The sequence below is a fragment of the Alligator mississippiensis genome, chromosome 5 (genome assembly GCF_030867095.1).
Source record: "Alligator mississippiensis isolate rAllMis1 chromosome 5, rAllMis1, whole genome shotgun sequence".
In the NCBI taxonomy this organism is placed as follows: domain Eukaryota; kingdom Metazoa; phylum Chordata; order Crocodylia; family Alligatoridae; genus Alligator; species Alligator mississippiensis.
In genome coordinates, this window is record NC_081828.1 from 24,609,914 (window position 1) to 24,635,883 (window position 25,970).

Here is a 25,970-nt window from a genome sequence, read left to right on the forward strand (position 1 = left end):
CTCGTTGTCTGAAAAGATCTTAAAAAAAGGCTTTTCCTTCCCAAATCAGACAACCAGTTATCAGTTGGCCAGAGAAACAGGACATGCAGACTTCTTATTGGAAAACCAGTTTGTACATTTCATTCAACTCACCTGAACACCAGCTTCTTTAGAAAGTCCTGGACAATATCCAAATGCTCTTTTTCACTTGACTATTTCTGTTGGTTCTTGCATTCCATTAATTTAATCTGAGGTAAGCAAATGGGACTTTTCTTGTAATGACTCCAAACCCAGAATAATAGTTATGAAATTGCCATTAAGAAGATAAAAAAGTGCAAGAGACAAAAGTACTAATTTATGACTTGAGATGCAGGCTCTCTATAAGGAGTACATGATTTATTTATTTGTACCCTATCAAACCATAGGTTCTTTGCTAGTTCTATTATTCTTATCTCATTATTTCTAATAGATTAAGATGTATTGGTTGATAATGATTTTAGTTTTCCATTTCAGATGTACCCAGTGATGAATAAAATAACACAGGGGCCACATCTACATGTGTGCTTAACTGTGGCATAGACTAGTTGTGGAGTAAAGCATCAGTGTCTACATGTGTGATATTATTAGGCCGCCATAGGATAGTACTAATACCATCAATACTATCTTATTTGAGGATAATTTACTATGATTAAATGTCGATGCTGACCCTGGGCGTAAATTACGGGGGTGGGGGACTCCTGCCTGCTGACTAGTCATACTGTTCCACACTTTCAGCACCCTCGTGCCTGAGTCACCCCCTCTGCTGCCCAGTGCCACTACCCCGGAGCCCAGGGCTGAACTCTGGTGCCCCGACCCTGGCGTAAACTGCTCTGCCCTTGCTCAAATTGCTGCTGTCCTGGGTGCATATGTAGATGCTGTGCCCGAGAGTAGTTTACTTCAGCTCAAACTGCTCTGGAGTTTATTGCTTTAAATGAATTGCATGTGTATATGCACCCAGTTTGATCCTGTGGTTACACAAAGCACTTTCCATTCAGTAAGGGTGTGATCCTACGACACCTTGTATGGGTACTTAAATTTGCAAGATTGGGGTCTCTTGGGGTGTGTCTACAGGAGATGCTTTACTGCACAGTAGCATAGTTTACTGCACAGTAAGCATGTGCATCTACACATGCACATGCTTACTGCACAGTAAACCTCACTAATCACAAGTAAATTTTCTACCTGCAAATGCAAGTAGCAAATTTACTTTCAATTAGTAATGGTGCAGTAACATTTGTATAGATGCCTGACTGGGAGAAAATCTGCTCCTGGTCAGCCAGCCACTAGGGGGTGGAAGATTGTTTTCTGCCTCTGGGAGCTGCTTGCTGCTGAGGTGGGTTCCACCACCAGAGCCCAGGCAGGGACTATGTCCCCCTACCCCAGCAGCAGGGAGCTCCAAGCCCTCTACTTCAAGATCTTATTGGGAAGTGGGGGCAGGGAGATCCTTATCTACCAGCATCTGCTTTGCCACCACGACTGGGGAGCAAGGAGCTAGGAGACCGTTGTCTCCCAGTGCCAGCTCTGCAGTGGCAGGGCTGGCACTGGCAGATCCTAGAGCTCCCCCTGGTGGCAGCCAGCACCCATTACAGGGGCAGGAAATCTGCTGCATTAGCAGCAAATTTGCTCCAGCTTTCCTGCATGTGTAAATGACTGCCCGGGAGTGTTTACTCATGAGTAGTTTACTCATGAGTAAACTGATCCCGGATCAAATGCATGTGTAGATGTGCCTTCTGAGTAATAATTTTTTTTTTTTAATCTATTGTGGAAGTGCTCTTCAAATAGCTCTGTAAAATTTAAGCCAGTCTCTCACAGGAGGCTACTGGCATACTCATTGGTTAGCTGAATATTCACAGCAGTAATTACTCTGCATGCAGGAACTACCCAAGTGAAACAAATGAATAGCAAAAAATTAATTAAACAAATTAATCCATAGGAAATTGGCTATTTCTCAGGTAGATGTAACTAGGGATTAGCTAATTTCCAAGGGATTCAGGGCAGTGAGAGTGGAGGCATTGTGTTCTATGAAAGCTGGGCCTTGTTCAGGATTAGTTTGCTCATGGTTCCATCATGCCAGGAACTAACTTATCTATCCTGCTGGCTCACTTGATCATCTTGCCCCTGTTGCTTGGTTCTTCCCCTCTCTGTCCCTCAGTAGCAGTATTTACCTGTCACAGAAACTGGCATATATCACAGAGAGCTACATACTGAAGAGCAGAAAAACAGGCTGGAATTGTAAATGGGAGACTGGCTATCTCACTGGGTGTCTGAGGGTTATTTCCAAATGGCCATAGAGAGGTCTGGTGCATGGCACAAAAAGAGAGACGGGCTCTCTCTGCAGAGGGAATGGTGAAGGAAGATTTTTTACTGAAATGTGACTTATGCTGGGAGGGAGACAAAGATGCTCATTAAAAGTCACATTTGTCTTTGGTGCGCTAGTAGGGACAAGATATTATCCTGAAGCTCCTGAAGTTTGACAAATGTTCTAAGAGCCACATGATGTATCTTGACAAAAATATTCTGTTTTTTTGACTGTCCTGGATCCCTCTTAGCAAATCTAGTATTAAAAGGTGAATACTCTCATCACCACATGAAAAGAAAGTAGAATATTATAATGAAGATCTGATCCATGGATTGGAGAACAGAAATTTGCCTTAGAAGTTCTTTTATTAAAAAGTCTATTGTAACCCAAACAGTTTGTCGGATAGTCTCTTTCAAAGGTAACTTTTCAGCCTCAATGAGCTTATGGAAGTCATTTGGCAGTTAGCAGAGGTGTTTCTTTGCTAAGAAAAGTTTAATACAGCCTGTACTTTTGTATGAGATTAATGATGATGGATTAATAGACATGCCTGTGAAACACATGTATAAGTGATATGTATTCCTGTGTATTTCCACAGCCTGAAAAAAAATACAGCTAGCAAAGCAAATTCAGAAAATCATTCAGACAAAATAATATAAAGCTATAAAACTTGAGTTATTTTATTTTTTTAATTAACTAAAGAAAACATGGTGAAATACTAAAGCAAAAACTTTTCAGTTTATTAACATATTTTACATACAGGTGACCAACAGCAATTACCTCTTTCTGGGAGGAATAAATAAAATTACCACTTGAGCTTCCTTATTTTGGCAGAGACATACAATATCTTTAATAAGGCACATACTGTAACTAAAGGTTTTTTTGTAAGGAAAGTAGATACAAGCCAAACAAATCTGACCATGGCTAAAAAGCTTTGTTTTGGTATAAATAAAACTTATAAACAGCTATATATTTACAATGCCCACATTGGTAATAATGTTCGGCCTGCTTCTCAAAGGTCCTGGCTACTTCCTGAGAAAGCAATGAGAACTGAGGGGGCTGAGATGGCCAGGACTTTAAAAAGATGAAATGACAGCACAGCTTCAAAAATGAATCAGATCACAATTTTAGATTTGCTGATGCAACAACTTAGGTCTGGATCCTGCAAAACTTACAAGACCAGTCCCACTGATTTCAGGAACTTCTTATATTATTAAATTTAAGTAAATAGGACTGAACATTTGCTGGATCAGGAGTAGAACAGAAGAGTGCTGCTTGTAATAAAGGAAGCTATTAGCAGAGAGTTTGTTATATTTACAATATATTTTACATTGAAACTGCAGCATGTGCCCTTAATTTTACACTTGCATTGCTTAGACCATGTAATTTATTTTAATTTAACCAGTAAGAGCAGGGTCATCAATATTTCTATGAAGTGCCAACTTGAGACGGCATTTCTTTCCTACAGTATGCGAAGTCGTGGTGCTAGATGTAGTATATCACAGTTTTCAACTGTTAAGTAAGCATCAAAGATTTGTCATGGGCTCCACAAAATAAATGTTACTTATAAAATGGCTGTTTCAAGTTATTTTATCAGCCCTGCCCTCCTAACAATTCCCTAAAAGTTAAAAAAATAAAGAATTGATTAATACACAAATATATATTTGAACACAATGAGTAAATTATATTAAACCACAAACCTTGTTTCAATCTCCTTTAAATTAAAAAAAAAAATGTTTTCCAAAGTCCAGGTTCAAGCAGATCTTTATCTGTTAATGCTGTAATGGAACCCAGTCCCTGCAGATCGTCATATACAATATGTTGTGAAAAAGCTTATTACCACAAAAATGCAGGGGGCATGTTTCCACTAGCAAAGCAATTCATAAAATCTGCTATGCCAGTTAGTTTTCTCTCTCTCTTATGAACTGCAGATATTTCTAATATTAGAAATAAAGCCTAAGCTACAAAAAAGTCTCTGGTTCTTGTAGGGATTTTGTTCCTTTTCCTTAGTCTTCTATTTGTTTTACAACAACCCGGCTTGATTTGTATATGTATACTGAATGTACACAGTACAGTAGAGATGCTGTGCATGAGTACAATGACTATACTGGAGAGACAGTAATTCACTTAAGGGTTATGAGTGTTCACTAGGTCATTTCATACTTTCACAATGCTATATTTTCTGTAATAATAACAATAACAATGTCTAGGTTACTCCCTTCTTCCATTGTGCTGCTCATGCATACGTTCTTTCCATTTATCTTAAGCAGCCAAAACAGCAAGGAACATTTTTGAACAACCTATAATACTCTTCCTGGATCTGAAATAAAAAAGATCGAATTCAAACATGACATAGATTTATTCACAGGTTAATGCATACTTAATTCATTTTACACTGTACCATCTACTCAGTTTTACATTTGTTAAATATTGTAGGGCTGGTTTTGACTTTAGGAAAAGATTAAGAAGCTTACATTACCTCAGAATACAATACTACAGGTTAAGCCACTCAGCCCCAACCCAGATCCTAAGTGAAAAGGCTGAAGACCAGCTTTTTTAACCTTTTAAATGATCCCCTGGGGTAGGTGTACTGTGGTGTGTTTTGACAATGAGGCCATGTACAGATGTTCAGTTTCTGCAGGGAGAATCACCATTCTCCCAGCAGAAAACAAAAGTGTGCAGATGTTCAAGCTTTTTCTCCTGGAGCAAAAAATGACCATTCTGGGAGAAAAATCACCTGGGAACAACCAGGGCTAAATCGCTCCCAGGAGAGTTTCCCCAGGAACTGGGAGGAGGGGAGTTTAAGGAAAGGTTCCTGTGCCTCCCAAGACCGGGGTCATCCTGGGCTGGAAAAGCATGGGGGTCAGCTGCTTCCCCATCCATGAGAGGGGAGGGGAAGAGCAGCCCAAGCTGCTGCCCACCTTCTTCTCACACCGGAGCTCCTGGTGCGAGAAGCATGTGAGGGCTTAGCCACGCAGCTCCCTCTGCATGGCTCCCAGGCCAGGCCCCAAGAGCCAAACCCAACTCAGCTGAACGACAGGGTTGGTGAGCCAGGCTTGCAAGCCTGACTCTCAGTCAGGCCAGCTTTCCCTTTTGTCCCCCTGCCAGAGGGAGGGCTGGGGAATGGTGAGCCAGCAATTTAAATGATGGAGAGACCAAGGGCCAGGCCTGGGGAACTGCTCAGTTGAGTGGCTGGGGTGGTGACTTAAAAGCTGAAGCAAGCAGGAACCCAGGGTGTGGGTTTTCCTCAAGTCAGGTGCCAGCCTTGCCATCTTCCCCTTGCCACCCAGCTGACCTAGAGTGGAGCAGGGCAAGGCAGGTCGGCGTGCTGCAGTGGCAAGGCTCCCCAGGGCACTGCCCTCACTTCACTCCACACTGCTCTGGGTCAGCCCAGGGAGGCACGCTGCCCAGGGCCAACCCTGGGGTGAGGCAGGCTGCTCCCACATTCTTGCCATGGTGGCTAAACACTCCTTGCCCCTTTCATACTCCTCCAGGTCAGCCAGGATGAGTGCAAAGAATGAGTCTTTTCAGCAGCTGCCAATTGCCACTTGACAACCTGCCTCCTTTCCAGGCAAGGGAGAGGACAGGCTATAATTAATGGGCTCCCCAAAGGGTGGAGGTGGCCCAGGGAGTAGCCTGCTAGTGCCCTGGGGCTGGAGAGTGTGCTTGTGAAGCTCTCCAGCCATGGGGCTGGAGAACCATCTGTACAGTCCAGTTCCCACTTTATATTTCTACCAGAATAATTATTTTTTGATAGAAATAAACATTTGTATTCAGAAATATGTTGTCTTGAAGACCCAAATCCTGGGAGAAATATATAAGAAGGCAAAAACCTGGGGTTTTTTTTCCTATTGAAGTCAATGGCAAAATACCCATTGACTTCAGTGCTGTCAGTTTTTTATAACTTGATGCTGTATGACCTGCAATCCTGGAAACACACCCGAGTAACTTCCTGTATGGGAGCAGGCCCCTAATGACTTCAGTACGCAGAATGGGGCTTCTGATTATCTATATTAATATTTGCATGAAACATTTCCCAAAGGAAAGATGGTACTTACTTTTCTAGATAAAACACAGAGAAATATGAAGATGAACATCCCTTGGAATGCATTGAATATCGTAAAAAGATAGGCAGTGACCACTGATCCCTGGACCACATGGAGGACCCCGAAGATCCAGGTAGCACCAAGAAGGAACAGGAGAGCAAGAGCGCCCCGGGCACAAGACCTAGGTCAAGGTAAAACATAACCATCAGGGTACTATCATGTATTCTTTTCTTATCTTTTCTTAATCACTTCTTTGAATGACAAATGCTTCAATGGCATTTCCTTAGTTGGGAGGACCTGCGAACATGCAGTTACATGGTTTGCCCTTTCGGGTATGCTGCAGGACTGTTACAGGAATATGCTGACACAGTAATGATAGAACAGTATGAGACTAACGCTGCATGACTTTAAAACACTGGCTTTCTTAATCTTCAGATATGTTTTCTCTGGTGTACTGCAGTGCCATATGATTTGATTTTAAATCTACTGTTAGAGTAATTCCCCAAGGTAAAGCATATGTCTGTTATGAAATATCTCCCCCACTCCAAACCTGGAGAAAAATGTACAGTATGCTCTTAGGTCAGCACATGTGCATGACATCAAAGAGATCTTACGGCTTCCTCTCATGTTTAATATAGAAGATGGTGCCAGCTGTAAAACTAGGCTTCTCTCTTTAAAAGAAATGCTTTTACAACACAAATAACTTTAAATATTTTCAGGGTCAGAATACCAATGCCTTAATATTATATAAATTGATTGACTGTAATTTTTGCTAACATATTGTACAGCTCTGCTTACAGACTCCAGCAAATTACAGTGTGTTGTCTTGGAAATGAAACCACTGATTACTTTCTTATTCATTCTTAGCCCAGTCATTGCAGGACTTCCTTTGAGCAATAGACATTTTTAGCATTGTTCAGAGGAAAATGAATAATTCTCAACTTCATTAAAACCAGCTCACTACATGAAGCTATGAAGGGTGAGGAATAAGAGAAAGTAATCAATCAAACAATTGCTAAATCCTAACTATAAATCTAGTGCAATGCATTGAAACTGCAGGAGTGTTTCTAAGCAACACAAACAGTAAGTTGTTTTCAATGTTCCCTGTAGTACACTTCAGCTTTTCCTGTACAAATGGTTTTCAAGGTCCCTATAAATCAGTTTTAAAGAGAGTGAGTTGATGGAAAAATCATAGCAGCATGCAAAGTGAAAATCCTGGAGAAAAAAAAGCATAGAAGTACTGAACCCCATTGTACAATTTCTTCATAAATAAAGTGAATTGCTAAGAACTCACCTTGTTTTCTTCTTCAGGTATTTATTATATGCATCTTTTCTTAAGGACAAATCTCTCAGTCCTGATTCAGGCAAAACTCTTGAAATCAGTTTTTACCTGAGTAGGAGGTATAGGATTGGAAACTCAAAAATGAGTGGAAAATTATTTCTTTAACCCAGTTATTGGTTTTCCCCTTCTTATTGATAAAGGACTAGATTCTGAAACTCATTCTATTTGGTGCCTGTATACTCCTCATACAACCCCACTGCTTTCAGTGGGACTGTTTGAGAAGTAAAATCAAGCCCCCCAAAATTTGAAGAGATAACTGAGAAATAGCTCTCTCTCTAAGAAACGGAAAAAACCCTGAGAGGGCTCAAATTATTTTAGAGTGATCACTTTCATCTCTGATTGCATTTAAAATGACTAAAGGGCAGAAGAGAAAAGAGAAACTTACCTTATATTTTCATAACAGCTAACTTCAGGTTTTAACATCGCAGTGTGTCGAAATACTTTGTAAATAATCACACCAAAAGCCAGCAGATTAACCTGGGGGAAAATATGATGTTACTTTTTCATACTGATCTGTTTTTGAATTTCAGTACCAGTTGCATGTTTAAATGAAAGAAGTTGGATAAAAAGAATTATGTATGTATAATCTATAGAACCCATTGTTGAGGGGAAAAATCCTTTCTGATCTACTTATATTAAAGAAACATGAGCTCTGTAATAAACACTGATCAAATAGGACTGTAACTCTACCACATCTCAACAGTATCACTAACGGCAGTCTGCAAATGTTTATTGATTTTATTGGTAAATCTCTTAGATTTCCTTCTCAGATTTTTTTTTCTATGTACAGATGTTGCAGGGAAAAAAGAGATTCCCCCCTCCTCCCCTGTCCCCCACCTTAAAAGAGACCCAAAGACCCTATGGCTTTCCATTACACTATATCTACTCTATCTTGATAGGTCTTTTGTTGCCCAGTACTACCAAAACATCCCCAGAGTAATAGCATCCTATATGCTAAAGTCTCTTTTTTGGAGTAGTATAAAAAAACTTTACATTTTACACAAAGAAATTAAAAAATAACTTTCATTGAAAGGTTCCTTGCTGAGCACTGTGTGTTACATTTTGTGTGTGTTTCACTGAAAAGTATTTCTTAATGAGGGTTGTTTTTTTTAAACGTGTTTTATGATGATGGTACCTTATTTGAGTTTGATGCAGAAAAGGGAACTGAGAGAGAGGTTTTACAAAACATGCTCAGTTAGAGTTTTAAGCCTTTGCTTATTTGCATAGGCTTCATTGAGCTTCTGTGTTTAAATGTCTACTACATTCCTTTTACAATATGTATAGCTTTGCTTTCTTCATTTTTTCACTTATTTTGGTTTGCGGCATTTAACATCAGAATCTATTAAAAATGTTAATAAATGAACTAAATTCCAGCTGGATGTTTTCCAGATTCTATTTGTAGATGCTTGGTTGTAATCCCTTGGTTGGTTCCTGTGGGCTTACAGCTGTAGACTGAATAGAATTAATATGTCCCCCACTCATTCCTCCAGAAAGATTGTGTATCCCCCCCACCCTTTTCTTCCTTTTTATTTTCTACACTACAGAAGTGCAGCATCAGTTTTAAGGTATCAGTTTCATTTGTGAACATTTGCTGTATGTGTTCTCAGAACTTTTTTATTTAATGATGGGGGAAGGGGGGGCTACCAGGATCTGATATTAAATGCGGGTTCTGCTTTAATTAGCTGCATGTGCCTACTTTAGTACAGCATAATGTATTTACAATTTGATAAGATTGGAGATAGAGCTGATTAGTAGTTTAGGGAATTAATCCTTCATTGAATACCTTACACTTGCACTGATCATGGGAGATTTTCTGAAGCTACTTACATTTAAAATGGTAATCTATAATATCTCCTAAACCAGCAGTTTTTCAAAGTTAATTATCAGTCAGTCAGTAGTTGTGTATAATTATATGTAAGCATAATTTTTATCATATAGTTGCTGGTGAATAATAGATCAAATAAATTGATGTACACCCTGTAATCTGCATAGCCTACCTACTATATTTATTAAAACATTCCCAAAAAGGTAGGGCAATATGTGATCAAAATATAGTATGTATAGAGGATGCATTCAGAAATTGGCAGTAAAATCAGACATCTTAGAATCATGGTACAGAGCACATGGCCTAGATTCTTTTATAAGGTGCAAATGTCTTCTACTTGATTTCAGACTAACATGGCTAACTACATCTCTTTCATAGACCATCATAGTCAATGAAACAGATTGACTTCAATGTATCAAGACCTATAGGCCAATGCCCCTTATTTCTTGCCCCTTGAGAAACATGGCTGGAAAAGCTATAGAACTGTGGAGGTTCAGTTGCACAGGTATGGAGCAGACTACAGGAACCTCTAAAGATGTGTTTGCCTGTAGCAGTATGGTAAAGGGCTCTACTTCTTGATTCTATTAGGACTCCTTTACACAAAGACTACTTACTCTGTTTATTGTACAGGGTAATATGATTTGGCCCTATGCATTAAGGTAATAACCATTAAATGTAATAATTTTATTCTTCAATTTATTCTTGTGGGAATAAATTGTATATATCAAGGGGAGGGAAGAAGGCAACACTGGCCTCACTGGAGTCAGCTGTCAGAACTTAATTATTATATAGTATGACTGAGACAGTCTCATAGGAGATAGTATTACAGTGTAATGAGGGTAAGCTTTACTTCTGAAATACACAGTAATTTTCAAGATTTATTAAATTCTTAAAGAGATTTTTGTCCTGTTTTCTAATATTTCCAACCACTCCATTCATAAAAAGTAATTGCATAAAACTGCATAGGCTTCCTTTATATTGTGTATAAAAAGGGAACATGCTCAAAAAAGTGTCATATAAAAAATGTCAAATTTCTTTTGACAAATCTTTCAGCAGTTCTAAGTTTGCACCTCTGCCTGTTGGAGGACTCCAGGGTAGGCAACAACAAAATACTTGTCATCTCCTCAAAAGAGCTATGTTCCCCAGTCAAGTGAGGAATTTACATTAGTTGCATACACACATTCAAATGAACTGAGAAAATTCTCCCAGGTTTGTTTTCCTGGTATAAAACACTTATGCAGAGATGCCTAAAGAAACATTTGAATGCTGTTCTGAGCCCCAGAAAAGCAGAGAGCTTGCAGGTTGATGATGATGCACAGCCAGGAGACCCCGTGCACATGTCTTAATGCACTCTCCAGGCTCCTTTAGTCTTCCTGGAGACAGATGGCAGCAGTACACAGGGAAGCCCTGATTGGCTGACCAAGACTGTTTAGGGTCAGCTTGTGTCTCTCTGCAGCAGTGTGGGGATTGTGTGGGGATTGTGAAGGAGCTGTGTTCTGCTCCCTGCTCAGCTAGAGAAGTAGAGTCCAGTGAGCAACACACTGTCTCATGGAGATGCTAGAGAACTATGCTATGGCTTATCTCAGAAGAGAAATTGTGCAGGCATTCACTCGCCCAGGAGAAACTCTCCTGGGAGTGATTTAACCCTCGTTGTTGCCAGGTCATTTTCCTCCTGGAGTGACCATCTTTGCTCTTGGACAAAAATCCTGAACATCTGTATGTTCATGACTTCTCCTGAGAGAGCAGCAACTCTTCCAGGAGAAACTGAATGTTTGTATGTGGTCAGTGTGTCATGCTAAAGTTCTCCAGTGTTTGGTATCAATGTTACTGATGTGCTGAATGGTTTACAAAACTGTTGCTTGTCCTGACAGGGCTCTTCTGCTGTTTTGGTTTGCTGTTCTAAACCACGTGCTGTAATGGAGAAAAGAGACTGTAATATTCCCTAGAGAGAAATCAGGTCTGGGAACTGCAGTCTCCTGGCAAAAAATGGAGAAAAGGAAATTGTAATGTACACTCATAAAAGCCAGGTGCTGCTTGGTATGTGGCAGCTTAATTCTTGTTATTTCATGAAGGAAACCTTGGATTTAACTGCCTTTAAATTCAAGTACATATATGAAAGCTTCACAGTCCCCAAATATGCATGGTGCTGAATACAGCTGACTCATCTGACTCAGTGATATCAGAAGGAACTCCCAGAGCTCAGCATCCTGGAGCACTGGGTGCTTTGGAAAAACATTTTTTGCTGTTTCTTCATTGTTTTTATGTGTGTCCCTTGTAATTTAATTCCTTACACATTTGGCCAAAGAGTAAGGATAGTATAGGAACAGACTTTGCCTTTCTGTCTACATAATCTACAGAGCATTCCTAATTCCAAAAGGTATTTGTAAAAGCATAATCAGCTTCCCCTTTCTTACAGTCAAGTAACACATACAAGCAGTGGTATATTTGTGATTCTTCTGCTTTGTATGTAAGCAAGAAGAAAATAAAGGTATGTTGAAGTAAAAAACATTAAACAAGGAAAAATACAAGGCTAGCATCAATAACGTATTATTTACAGAAGAAGACTGACTACCTTTATGAACTAATGTCATTTGAAATTCCTCCAAGGAGCTGCAAATCCAGAAGACATCCTGGACTTCTGGATTTTGAGTTAGGTCCATGGCTTAGTTAACAGATTAATATCTGTTAACTGGGCATCTCCATATCAGGTATGCATCAGAAGCTCAAGGTGCATAAATTATTCCATTTTTTTTTGGTAGCTTGTGGGTATTAATCAGTTGACTTATTATGTACATTTTGCTTAAGGTTGTAGGAGTGCTGTATTTTGATTTGTCCACCAAACCCTTTTTTGTGGGGTCTTCAATATTTGGGACATGAAAATTTAGAAATCTAAGATGAAATCCTGCCTCCACTGAAATGAATGGTAAAACTCCACTGACTCCAGTGATGCCAAGTTTTCTGTGATTTCTAGAGTAATAGTGAAGTCACTTTAGATTCATAGGTAGGAATAGACAATGCTCTAAGTCCCACTCCATCATTTAGTTATTGTCTTTATATTATGTATGCTATAGTTAACATGACATCAATCATTTCTTTCTGGGGGAAAACAACTCATAGTAAGGGAAATTGTACATGGCAAACTCCAAGAAATTCATCACATAGTTATTCCAGAGTGACTTGGAAAAATCTGAGAAGCAGCCATACTATTTGTTAGTCTTCCTCTACCCAGTTAGGATGGCTTCCTTAGAAACATGCATGCAACTGTCACCCTCACTATCTCTTGGTTTTCCTACCCTTTCTTTCTACAGAGAAGAGAAAGTTGACAGCATGGGTTGTGCAGGTTTCTGTAAAAAACAGTAGGCTATGAGGGTTTATGGGTTTGGATAGAGCAAGGGTATTGCTGCTTTGTTTCACGTCAGTTATTCTGGAGCCACTGCAGTGTAATTTTCTTTAATTCTCCCTATACTCTGTAGCAAGAAATAATGTGGCCTTATACATATTAATTTTCAATGTTTTCTAGATTCATTTAAATTTTGGTACTATCACAAAGCCAAGATCCAGAAAAGTACTGAAAAAAACAGCACTGCTATTGTCTAAGCAAATTACAAAGTTCCATGTTGATTACTAACTGTATTTTGCAAACTGAGTAATAATATAAAGATGATCACGTAGGTCTTAAAATGCTAAATGCTCCAAGCTGTTGGAGTTCTGCTAATAGCATATTGCTTAGCAACTGCTAAATGTAAAAATGGTCCTTAATTTCACTGTTAAAATAGGAGTATTTTACAAAATGGTAGAGTAACTTAGTGTTTTATCTTTATGTAAATATATTGTTAGCATTTTGCATTTTATGAAACACTGTATTTAGTACAGAACAATAATTATTTTGAGTTGAACTTTTAATGCTACAAAATACAAAAAAAGTAATAATGCATGCGAAGTAACTGCTTGATTCTGCTATTTCTACTTAAGCTGAGTAGCAGTTCACTCCATTAAATCAGTCTGTCCACTTGTGCAGTAAGGGTATGATTCACTATGAGTAAGGTGATAAAACTAAAAGGTTAGTGGCCAAAGAGATTTTGCTCCATCAGTTTGTGTGCCGGTTGTCAAATTCTGGAACTAAAAGATCACATCGTTCTGTAATATGATTGCACAGAGAGGTATATTAGGTCTCCAATGATGCTTTCCTATACAGAACTGCATCAGAATAACCGGTAAAATGAAATTGCCCAGAACTAGAACTGTTCAGAATTTTTTAGATTAAACCTTTTTTCTTTCCCCCCAGTGTTATTTCATCAAAAGTCAGACTTGCAGCAATCTGCCAGTTTCAAAGCAACATTCCTCTGGAGACCTTTCAAGTCCCAGATAAAATTTCTGGTCAAATCCAGAGAGAGAAAGACAGCCACATCAGAATAGTCGATATTCCCAGTGGACAAGAGCATGCATTTGAGATATGGCAGACTCAGGTTCAGTCCTGCTCTGCCTGACTTGCAGAACCTCAGTCTCATTTAGCCACCAGGCTATTATAGGCTGCCCCTCTTTCAGTTATTCCAGTTGGAGGCATTCTACTTTGTATACATAATTAAGTACTCATGTGAGCAGAAACTTAACTCTAGTTCTCCACTTCTCCCAAAATTGTTTTGTACCCAGTTCTATATATGAGTATCCAACTTTACCCCTTATAAATGCTGCAGTATTGAAAATGAGACTTTGAGGCTATTTTGAGTGTAAATGTATTTACAGAAGAGAAAAGGAATGTGTAACTTCATATATGATATACCAGTATAAAACACTGAAGATACAGTCTAGCTTTCAAAAGGTATTAAAGCCCTTAAAGTACCAGACTGTAAGGCTCTCTAGTGTACAAAGAGCTAGTATAAGAAAGTAGAAAGTAATTCTAAAAATTCAAACATACTAGTTCTGATTCAGTCTGAGCACTTCACATTCAAACTTCAAAAATGAAGCCCCCAAATCATTCCCTTTTCCTTTTTCAGTCTCTGTCTCAATAATTGATGAAACCATCTATATGCTGATGTCAGATCTCACAAAAAAGAATGAGAAAAATTTCTCCTGCTGCTCTTGTAGACATATACTTGAATTTTTTACATATATCATATTGAATTTGGCTCCTTCAAAAAATGTCTGATGTTCAGAACAGCTGTATCTGTAGCATTCCTTTCAATGACTCTTATTATCAGTGCTGGAATTAATGAGTCCTGTGATGGTCTGAATTCTGCTATGGAGAGAGAAAGATTTTTGTCTGTCTGTCTGACTAATGGATGGCTAAAATGACAACATTAAGTGGGGCATTGTTATTTCAGTCAGGGTAGAATAGAGTTAACCTGTTAACAATACAACAGTTTAAGCTTCAAAATGAAAATGTATGCCACATTAATTGCATAAAATTGCATGCAAGCTGGCAGTCAAACAGTCTGGGTTTTGTCTCCTGTCTGATTTCTCTCATTACCATTTCCCAAATGAATACACCTCCTTATATACTTTAGTTATACAATAGTAGTCTCATACAGCAGTGGAAAAGATAACATTTTTTTTAAAATAAAAGATTAAAATAAAGGAAAGGTCCTCAATAGTACATGCTAGATTTTATGAATCTGTTTATGTAGCTTCACTTACTTAAAGGTGCAAATTTGAGCTAGTACTTTCAGAACCACTGTCTCAATAGCTATACATTTTCACATAAAGTTGTGTTGCTATATTTCATTTTTTTATACCTCAGGATGTAGATTTAACAGTTGATAAGCATTTTTCTGAATATTTTAGAGAATGCTCCTTGGTAAACCTAAATAAATAACTAAATAAATTGATTTCTGCATTTTTCAGGGGACTAAATAACATATAATTTCTGAGTTGCTCTGGGTTTAATGTAGTTCCTCAGTGCAAAGCTAAATACTGGGTTACTTAACTCCAAATACCTTTCTTTTACCTTGATCCTGCAGCCAAAGGTAACTCCTGTGCTGATACAAAGCTGTATTCATAGCCATGTGATGTCATCTTGACATAAAGTTTGGCCCACTTAGATTGGGTTTTAAGACTAAGGTCTATACTGGTCAATATACTAGTCAAGGAATTGTCAGTCTTAATACATATACATAAGAGGAACACAGAGCAAAAAAAAACTAGACAAAATTGGTCCCTTTTTTCCAGATGCAAAGTATCCATTTTGGGCTAAGTCATAGGCTCATCATAAGTCTTCTTTGCACAGTTTCAGTGCAAGGGGATTTAAAGCTGCCTGAGGCAATACCTGAAGCATAGGCATCTGGCATAGGGGAATTCTCAATTGAGATTGACTGAGCTTTGCAGGCATCTGCCCTGCTTTATTTCCCCCTAGCATTTTGGGCATTGTGGGATAAACTGGGAAAAGTTTTGTCAGATGTGAAGAAGATCAATATGTTTTAAGTTATGTGATCCCAGACAGCAGAGAGGTCCCTACTAGCTGCAACTTTGAGTCCTCTGGCAAACTACAATTGCTGGTATATGTACACAGATGGCAGAAGGTCACCTATGTTCCCCAGGTTCACCAAGTGTCCTGAAAAGGATGTCTCTTTCCTTTTTAGACTCTTTTTACTTATTTGAAAGTATTATATTCATTATTTATACAAACATCTTTCCCCAATGAATTATTTGCAAACTATTTGTTGGGACTGTCATTTTGTGGAATCACTATTTCTGCCATGGGGCAATCACCTAAGTTACATGGTATTGTTTCTGACCTGTAGTTGAATGACTCTTAAGTTCACTAACCATTTTTTAGGACAGACAATAGAGTTTTCCAAAGAGAAGAGTGAAAAGAAATGTGTCGCAGGGTACCTTAGTGCCTGCTCCTATAGAGGAGTGTCGCAGGGCACCTTAGTGCCTGCTCCTATAGAGGAGAAACTGCCAGGGAGCAAGTGTGTGCGCCCTGGCCTGACATAACAAGCCCAGCTGAGGCTTGCTCCAGTAATGAGCGCAGCTGCAGGTTGCTGGAGCAACCAAGCGGAGCCAGCTTCCTGTAGGGGGCAGGGCCTGGCCCTTATAAAGCTCAGGGCTGAGGCCAGGCTGGCAGTTTTCTGCCAGCAGCCTGGGAGGCAGGAGCTCTGAGAGTGAGGATGTGGCAAGTACAGCTCATGATAGCCCTGAGAGGATGGGCACTAGAGTTTAGCCATGCAGCTTACATTTGTGTTACAGCCTAGGGGCTTGTGGTTTTGCTTTGTGTTTGTATTATTACACCCGGAGGCTTGGGTGAGGCTGTAGGGGTTGGAGGAGGCCTCAACTATAGGGACCCCAGAGAGTGTGGGGTGCCCTAGCGCCACGAGGGCGCATTATTGTCATAGCGCCAGAGAAAGCGCAGCTCGCACGCCACTGCGTGAGCAGCTGGTGGCGAGGAGCGCGGCCAGTGGGTCGCGGGCGCAGCCCGTAGGTTGCAGACAGGGACTGCGACCCCGGATTGCGTGTGGGGGAACATAGCTCCCGGCCCCAGGAAAGGGGCAGTATTACTGAGTAGCCCAGTGTGGGCGTGGTGAGCCCCGGAGAGGGGGAATGCCATTGTGTATTACTGAGTAGCCCAGTGTGGGCGCGGCGAGCCCCAGAGAGGGGAGAATGCCATTGTGCTTTGTTGAGTAGCCCAGTGTGGGCGCACGGGCATAGCGAGCCCGGCTGCAGGCTAGTGCGGCAATACCCCTCAGACCAAGGCAGGGCGCTGCGGTTGCCCCTGAGAAGACAGGGAGTAGCAGCGCGGGGAGCCAGAGTCGGGGAGGGTATCCGTGCGGTTGGCCCATAGGACCGGAGGCCCGCTAGAGAGTCCCGGAGCGGAACCACACCGGCAGGGGAGGCCCAGAGTGGGCTAGACGAGAGTCCCAGCAAGAGGCTGGGCATGAGAGAGGAGGCCCGGGAAGCGGGCAAATAGACCAAACAACGTCCACTACATCTGCGAGGCTTGGGGCGTGGTATTAGGGGCTGGTAGGAGCCACGCATAGACCATAAGGCTAGGGCGCTTGGGTAGCGCCCATTGTACGGGGAGACCCACGAGGGGTCCAGGAGCTGACAGGCCCGAGGAAACACAAGGTAGCCTCCCTATTACATATTACATCAAGACTTGACGGGCGAGAATGGAGGGTGCCCTCGGGCCGAAGTAGCGCGGTGAGAGGGCCTCAAGGAGATCACGGCCCTCCGTGAGGACCCCGCCGTGACAAAATGCTTATTGGAATTAAAGATGTGTGCCCTTGAGTTTTTCCATGGCATTCACCCACTAATGTTTCCGAGATGGCAACATTCACAGCATTTTCCATGGCATTCATCCATTGATGTTCCTAATTCATGCTTAGAAAAATTACAGATGATATCATCCCTTTCTGGAGATGGTCTAAAGCAAACCTATAGACTCCTTTTAATGGACACTTTAAAAGACTAACTAAAATAGCACTAATAGCATTCAAAAGAACAAAAACTTAGGAAGATGACTCACCTATATGTTGACTTTCTCAGGAATAAAACATTGAGGCAGAACATTACATTACCCACACCAAAATACTGGATATATTTTCTGTAGCTAGTAAGGAAGTATGGTGCTAAGGGAAAATCTGGTGGATTATATTAGCTGTAAATTGTGCGTCAGGAAGATTACAAGTGCAGCTGGCACCTAGTCTATCTTCCTCATCTTCTTTGCTTATTTGTTTCTCCATAACAGAGAATATATTTGGTGAGTGGAACGTCCCTCCAGTGCCCCTGAGTGAGCACTCGCAAGGAGACGTGGCTTATAGAGAATTAGGCTTTAAATAAAAGAAGCTATCAGGAAGACTAAGAGCCATTTTTAAGCAAATGCAGGTATCACATTTACTTGAAATTAGTTACTGCACAGTAACACACATGTAGACATGACCTGAGAGCAAATTTGCACCCAGGTCAGCCTTGCCACTGGGGGGGGGGCCATCCTGAGGCTAGCCCCAGAGCTCCAGGCTGGGAGCCTCTCTGGCCCCAGGGCTGGGCTGCCTCTATGTCAGCCGTGCCTCAGACCTTTAAAAGCCTTCAGGCATTTTGGGCCCTGGGACACACCAGGAGGGAATCTGAGGGCACTCCAGGCCACTGTGTCCTCCTGGGCAGGCTACAGGCCAGCTGTCCCAGGCTGTCTGTGCCCCAGCATTGCTGCCTGGCACCACAGTGGTGTGCAGCTGCCAGACCCATGTCATTTAGGCCTTCAGGTTGCTCTAGGCTGCTACAGGCTCCAGCCAGGCCTTCCAGCAGTCAGGCCCAGCTGCAGGCAGTTTCTGGCTGCCAGAGCCAGCTCTACCTACCTGTGGCCTGCCCCCAGCAGCCTGCCCAGAGCCTGTGCAGTATTGACTTTGCCCTGTGGCTGCCAGTTCCACGTTGGGCCCCTGAGCTAGGCACTGCAGGCAGCTGTCCAGGCCCAGCAGCACAAGGACAGCTACATGGAGATCCAGAAAGATGGTGTGGGACCTATGATGGCCTCATTCTCATCAATGCTCATGCCAGCCACCCACAGCCCCAGCTGGTCCATGGAGAAGACTGGTGACCTTGTGGTGCTGTGGGGAGAGGCAGAGGTACAGAGCCAGCTTGAGCCTTTTGGGTTCTCCAATGCCCACATCTATGAGGGGCTGTCAGGCAGTATTCCTTCTAAGCTGTGCGGTGTGCACAGCCATGCATGCCATGCAGCTTAGAGGGAACGCTGCTGTCAGGCTGGATGCAAGAGCATGGGCACAACCAGTTGGCATGGCAGTGCCGCATAAATGTCAAGGCCTTGTGGACACAGTGGGTTGCCATCACTGAGTACAACTGTCTGTTGGGGAGTGACCATAAGTCCATGTCCTTTATGTGGCAACTGATGGACATGCTCGTGCCCTGGGACCTAGGCTGCAGTTGTGCTGTGTATAGCAGCACAGACAGCCTGCCTGAGCCTCTGCCCCATGTCACCCATGGTGACATGTCACTGGGGGAGGGCCCCTCAGGCATTCAGCAGCCCATCCCACCAAGCTATCTGGCCGCACCCTCCACTGGCAGCTTGGGGAGCCCAGGCTAGTGCCTGCCAGATCAACTCTGCAGCCCTAGCCCCTGGCATGAGGTGCAGCTGACCATGACACCACCAGCTGCCAGCAGTGCCAGCTCCTCCCTGGGGGGTTCCCCAGGTGGCCGCCCACCTACCGTGTCCTGCCATCTGAGAACATAACCTGGAGACACAAGTTGTTACTGACAGCCATGATCATGTGGAGTCACCAGCCACACCAGCCCTGGCCACGTGGTAATCTCCACACTGAGGGGAAGGCCCTCCCTACTGCTACCCTGAGCACCCATCCAGCCCACTCCCACTCACTTGGCCCCAGGTTCCCCCACCCCACAGCATGCAGGGAGGCAGGAGATTGTGCAAAACATTACTGAGCAGTCAGTGGCCCCAAAGTAGGTGGCTTTCACAGGTTGAGGAATGCATTGATGATGGCGGCAATGTCCTCCTCAGCTGCGGAGGGAAGGGACCTGTAGTCTGGGCATAGGCAGTCCTCCAGGCAGTGGCAGAGGTTGCAGGGCAGCCCAGATTTTCCCCTGCACTGCTGAAGTTCAGGGTCCCATGCTAGGTGCACAGATGTGCCTGGGTCACCATGGCCATCATCATCAGCAGGGCATAGTGGGTCAGCACCCCTCAGTTCATGCAAACAGCTCCTTGTGCACCACCTGTGGCACACACAGCAGGGGCATGCTTGGGACACAGTGGTAGCATGGTGGGGAGGCTGCCCCAGGGCACCTTCCCAGAAAAGCCCGCTGCGGGGAAGGCAGGGGCACAGGCAGCTCCTCATCCCAGTCATCCAGGAGCCCCATGCCCCCTGAGCCTGGCTGCTGTGGGCTGGGTGGAAGCTCAGCAGAACAGTTGGCCTGCAGGAGGAGTGGAGGGACAGTGGGGTCTAGAGCTGTGGCAGAAGGTGCTGCCAGGAGCCTGGCCTTTCCTGCCCCAGGAATGGGGGTGGCTGCCACCACCCACAGCTTGGGCCCTGCAGATATGTGGGCTCTGCCAGAGGACAGAACCTTCCTCCTGTACCTCCTGGTCATGGCGTTGGAGGACCAGATAGTGCATGCTCAATCCTGGTGGGTGGAGGACATAGCCTGCCAAGACAGGTGGCAGGTGGAGGGTGTTGCCTACTGGATGGGATGAGACCACTTGCAGGTGGTTGCTGTGCGTGGGGGAGCTGGGAGGGGTAAGACGGTTGTGGGCCAGGTGGCACTCAGTGCGGCGGGCCAGCAGGGCCAGTGTGATGACCAGCAGGAGCTCAGGGTGCTAGTTGTCACTTCCAGGGGCAGGGGCTGGAGTAGTCATAGCACGGGGAGGCACAGGCAACAAGGAAAGCACTGCTGTGTGCTATTCCTGTACTTGGCATGCTGCTGCTGGCCAGGGAAGTGGCTGGTTAGAAGGCAGTGAATGGGTCTGCCTTTTGAGTTTTGCCAGCTGCTGGCAGCTGCAGCCAGAGCCTGGAGCTCCCACCAGTGGCAACAGGAGCCCACTGCAGGGCCCTAGGAAGCAGGAGCTGGTTGGCAGCAAATTTGTTCCTGCTTCCCTGCACATGTAGATGCTTGCCCAGCATTGTTTCCTCACAAATAATTTACTCATGAGTAAGCTGGTGCCACAGCAAATGCACGTGTAGATTTGTCCACTGTGCCATGTTTATTACCAGATCATCCAAAGTGGCAAAAGAAATGCAGCGGAAGAACCTTCTTCTAAAGCCATTCAGTGAGAAGGGAGTTCACAGAGAATAATAAGGTCACTAAAAGTCCTTGCAAGAAATTGGAGGTACATTGTATTTAAAATTGGAATAATGGTATGGTAAATTATGCTCAGTTTCTTATACCTATATGTGTATTACTTTTGTTAAAACTATTTTTATATTAAAGATATGATCAATAGGAACAATCCAGATTAAAGGTGTGTGAAAATGTTAAGGAAACCACTAGAGTAAGAGCTTTGCCTAGCACCTTTCCTGCATTGATTGCAGCAATATTGCTAAGCCTGAATTAACCTCAAATCTACAGAATTGAATAAGTATTAGAACTGTCAAATACTAATGATGAATGCACTATTCAGTTAATTTTACCATTTTTGCTGAATAAATTATTTGACAAATAAGGGTAAAATTCATCAAATAAATTATCTGATGAATATTTTTTTTAAGTAATCGACCAACTCTAATGAATATGCAGGCAGTTTCTTAATGAAAAGCATTAATCTACTGGCAGCCTGCTTTCATCACTCACATGTCATGTTTTTGTATTTTACAACTGCAATCTGTATATTTTATTCATTTACCCATTCATTTATACATGCAAAGTTCAAAACACTATGGTTAATCAATCACTGCAATTATTAGAATATTTCTATTTTACAGCTGATTATTCATTACAGTTAGCATTCCATTCCTGTATAGGGACCCTTTATAAAGAGTACGCATATATGGTAATACCTCTCTTAGGAACTGATCTTGGCTTCTACTTTTCAAGCCAAGTTTACAAGAACACTTTGGAAATTGTAGGCAGTCATTTATAAGCCATTTTTGTAGTTGCAAGCACCACAATTACCAATTGTTGCCTGTATCTGAGCCAGGCCATGCCAGTGTCCCTGAAAACACACAACAGAAAGGGGAGAAGAAATGCACCAGTAGTTTCCTGACTGTATAGCACTATGATCCTCAAGAGACTGGTGTCAGGTATCAAATATATATTTTGTGATTACCAAAAGCATCTTAATAAATGATACTGACTACACTGATAAAGATCTTATTATTAAACTGAATTATATAGACAAGAATGCTACTACCTATGATACTTTCCTAGCCTGATTCCAATTCTGGTATGCCAATTTCATAATAGTGGAGTCAAAAGGGTGACATTGGAGAGGACACCAAGTCTGCACATCTTACCAGTTACTATAATGGTAAAAGTAGTGTCTTTACCTTTATGTTGGAAGAATTAGCTTATATTAAGCTGAACCTGATATGTTTCCCAGGCTACTTATCAAAAGTACAACTACACTGCATTGTAGTTAAACTATACTCTTCATTTTGCATCCTTCCTATTACACAGAGATTATGATTGTAAAAGTGTACAAAAAAGGGAAAAGGTCCCAGGGTTATTATTATTATTTTTATATATTTTATCACTAAAGCTGATTTTTGTATTTGCTTCAATCAAGCGCACAGTTGTGGCATGTGTGTTTTTTTCCATTAAAGTCTGTGATAAACTCCATTTTCTATTAAAAAGTTTAAATTCATGTTATAAATAATTTCTTCATACTTGCCTGCTTTGATCTAATCTGCAGTATAGTTTTAGTCCAAATGGTTGTGGTTCTAAAGATTACAAGAATTTGGAGGAAGAAATAAGTTGCAGAAATTATCTTCAGTTTGCAGCTTGATTTACAAAGGTTTAAAATGCCCTTTCTTCCGTAACTCAATCTAGTAGGCTTCTGACCTAGTCCTTTTTATGTACAGTCACCAATCTAATAATAATAATAATAGTTCTTAGATAGGATCAATAAGGCCACTCATTTATACTTCAGAATTCTAAATGAACCTTCATATTAATGAAGAAACACCTTTGGACTTAGTGAAACTGTTTGGGTTATCAGAGAAGATCTTAGCTTGTACTTCTGATAAAAACCAGGGATTCTCATACTTAGCTATTATTACAGTAGATTTAAAGCCCACATCTATCTGAAACAGATACAGCCAGAGGTAGAGAATCCATCAGTACAAAACTAGGTCTGTTCTTAATCATTTACATGTCCTCTCAAAGGCATATTACTTATAATCCCAAACCACAATCTCCCAGGGCCCCATTCATGAAAGCAGAAAGTACCATTTACAATACATAGGCTTTCCTGTTGACGAAAAATGTAATGTTTCTGAGAGAGAATTAGATTTGAGGCGAGCTGTTCGCCAGAGATTTTTAATGTGGTGTACAAATCCCTTTCAGCTTGCTTGGAAAAGCTTGTGAACTCACTGCCATTAGTCCATTAGGCTGAGGATTAAAAGCAAGCTTGAAATTGCAAGTTTTTATAGTTTTACATTTGAAGATTCCAGTATTCTATCAGTTTATCGCAGAACAAAAGTACATTTGCTGTTCAGAGTGGTTTTTTGTTTCTATGTTTGTTTGTTTTTCTGTTTCTTGGCAATTTCTCCATTGACTTTACATTAGGCTCTATGTGGATAGCACGCTTGGAAAGCTTCACAGAAAGGAACAGAACTTGTTAATTAAAAATAGATTTTAAGTTCTCACTGCTTTTGAAACAGGGTAAACTTTGTTACACCCCTACTTTAGCACATTGAATAGGAAGGCTGAACAACAAAAAATGGAAGCAATGTTACCAGTATCCAGTTCATTGGCACTGACTTCACCGTCTAAGTCTCAGCTTTGACTACCCTCCTCAGAGAATACAGAAACTGCCTGGGTTGAAGCATTCAAAGCAGTACAGTTATGTGAACCAATTGCCTGAACTGCCTTGTAAACTTCTGTCCTGGATTTCAAGCCTTCTGCTATCACCCAAAGCAAGTAATGCAAACTTTCAAAAATCACAGAGCTGCCCAGACAGTACACTGAAAACGGAGCATACTCTGTCATGGATTTAGTTGTTTGTGTGGGTGCAGTTATGAACAGAGAATAATCCAAGGCATTCTCACTTCCTCTTTTTCAAAATCTGCAAATTCATTACCAAATAAATAAAGAAGCCATTGAAGATCATAACTGAATTGACCATAGACCACAAGGCTTCAGCACTGCACCTTTCCCTCCTGATAGCTCCTACTATTGTCAAATCGCTGTCAATCTTCTCACACACAATGATGCCCAATTACAGTTAGAATGGTTTGTTAAACTTTACAGCACTTAAAAATGCTCTTGAGGCACCAAAAATGGCTTGATTTAGAATGGAACATATAATACCTGCCAAATTTGCAGGTTTGAAACCACTTCCAATAAGAATTAAAAAGGCCCTCTTCACAGTTGAAATAGGGCTATCAATACTTGACTTGTCTGCCCATATGAAATAGCGGGTTCTTTTCTCTGACGTCGCAATTTAGTTTAAAATAGCTCTGATGATGACAGGGTACATGGGAATGATAAAGCCATAAAGATGACAGCCTAATCTTCAGAGATGACGGATCACTGATAAAAGATTAAGCAACGCAAGATTTGAAAAACCAGATTATCTGTCTGTTGGTATAGTGTCTGTATACACCTCCTGCTGAGCCATACTGAGATACCACTGGTATGTGAAGATGCTACTTCTTATAGACTAAAAATACTGTACAGAATATCTCCAACCTTTAGGTTAAAAGAAAAGAAAAAGGAAAAGAAAATGAGGACACAGCCAGATCTGAAATGGTGTTTTCTTAGCCAAACATGCAAATATTTGTTTTTTAGATCTGTAAAGTATTTAGATGTGCAGCATATAAATAATTTAGAGACACCATAAAAAGTCTAAAATAGTCAATTCTACCCTATAATTACCATTCAAAGCTAGTCTGGCAATAGCTGGGTGATTATTAAACACCTTTTATAATCAGTTTTATGCACTATAATAAAAAAGGAAATTATACTTACAAGAATTATTAGACATGCTGGTCCTATAAAACTCCATATAAAGTTATTCTTTGTGCTAAGCCAACATCTGAAAAGTAAACAGTACAGAATGGCTTGAAATGTGCTCGATTCCTGTGAAAACTACTCAATGTTCTTATACATATTAGTGCTTGAAATGCCTATATAAATAGCAACTTACACTTCTGTAGTGCCATAATATTTATAGCCCAGAGCTGCTGAAATTCCAACTACTACTGCTGGACTCATGTAACCAAATATATAGAAGTTTTTGTGTAAGAATCCCTTGTTGTAGATGACTCCCACAACTATAAGGTACAGGTGTATGCCTTCAATGCACATCCACGCAAAGGCAGATAAGAGGAAATAATGGAGCAATCCAGCAGTGATTGAACAGAAGAGCTAGAAAAATCAATCAAAGAAAGCCAAATGTCATAAATAGTAATTACTTTATTAATATTACCATATAGGCTCCCAGTCAATTTTTTAAAACATCATTACAGGGCATGCCATTGTTATGGTGCCTTAAGTTTAATACCTGTAATAACAAGTACTAACTAAATGCGCAGTAATCAGAGCTACTGTGAAGTAGTGATGGCACACACCTTTTTAGTGACACCAGTATGCAGCAGACTAATTCTACTGTGTATTAGCGCTACTGTGCATTTAGCGTCTTGTATAGACATACCCACAGGACAGTATTATAGTCCAAATTTAACCATGATTTGCAAGTACGTGCCTTAGTAAAAAAAAATAATCAAATAACAAAAAGTTATTTGTTACTCTTCTTTAGCAATTTGTAATATACTAATAAAATATTGGTAATATATACAATATACTTATATTCAGTTATTAATGTTTTTA

The 25,970-nt window shown here is 41.4% G+C and overlaps 1 protein-coding gene across 8 annotated transcripts in view; it reads right to left on the reverse strand.

Moving 5' to 3' along the window:
- Nucleotides 1–2,970: 2,970 nt before the first annotated feature.
- ADGRL4 (adhesion G protein-coupled receptor L4) overlaps nucleotides 2,971–25,970 on the reverse strand; it is a 211,682-nt gene continuing 188,682 nt past the window's right edge. For all 8 annotated transcript variants that reach the window (XM_059727988.1, XM_059727991.1, XM_059727990.1 and 5 more), the window contains 5 exons: nucleotides 25,288–25,508; nucleotides 25,110–25,176; nucleotides 8,088–8,179; nucleotides 6,373–6,541; nucleotides 2,971–4,634 (listed from right to left, as the gene is read on the reverse strand). In XM_059727988.1, coding sequence (XP_059583971.1) covers nucleotides 4,572–4,634; nucleotides 6,373–6,541; nucleotides 8,088–8,179; nucleotides 25,110–25,176; nucleotides 25,288–25,508 — 612 coding nt within the window. In that variant the 3' untranslated portion in view covers nucleotides 2,971–4,571. The remainder of the gene's footprint in view (nucleotides 4,635–6,372; nucleotides 6,542–8,087; nucleotides 8,180–25,109; nucleotides 25,177–25,287; nucleotides 25,509–25,970) is intronic.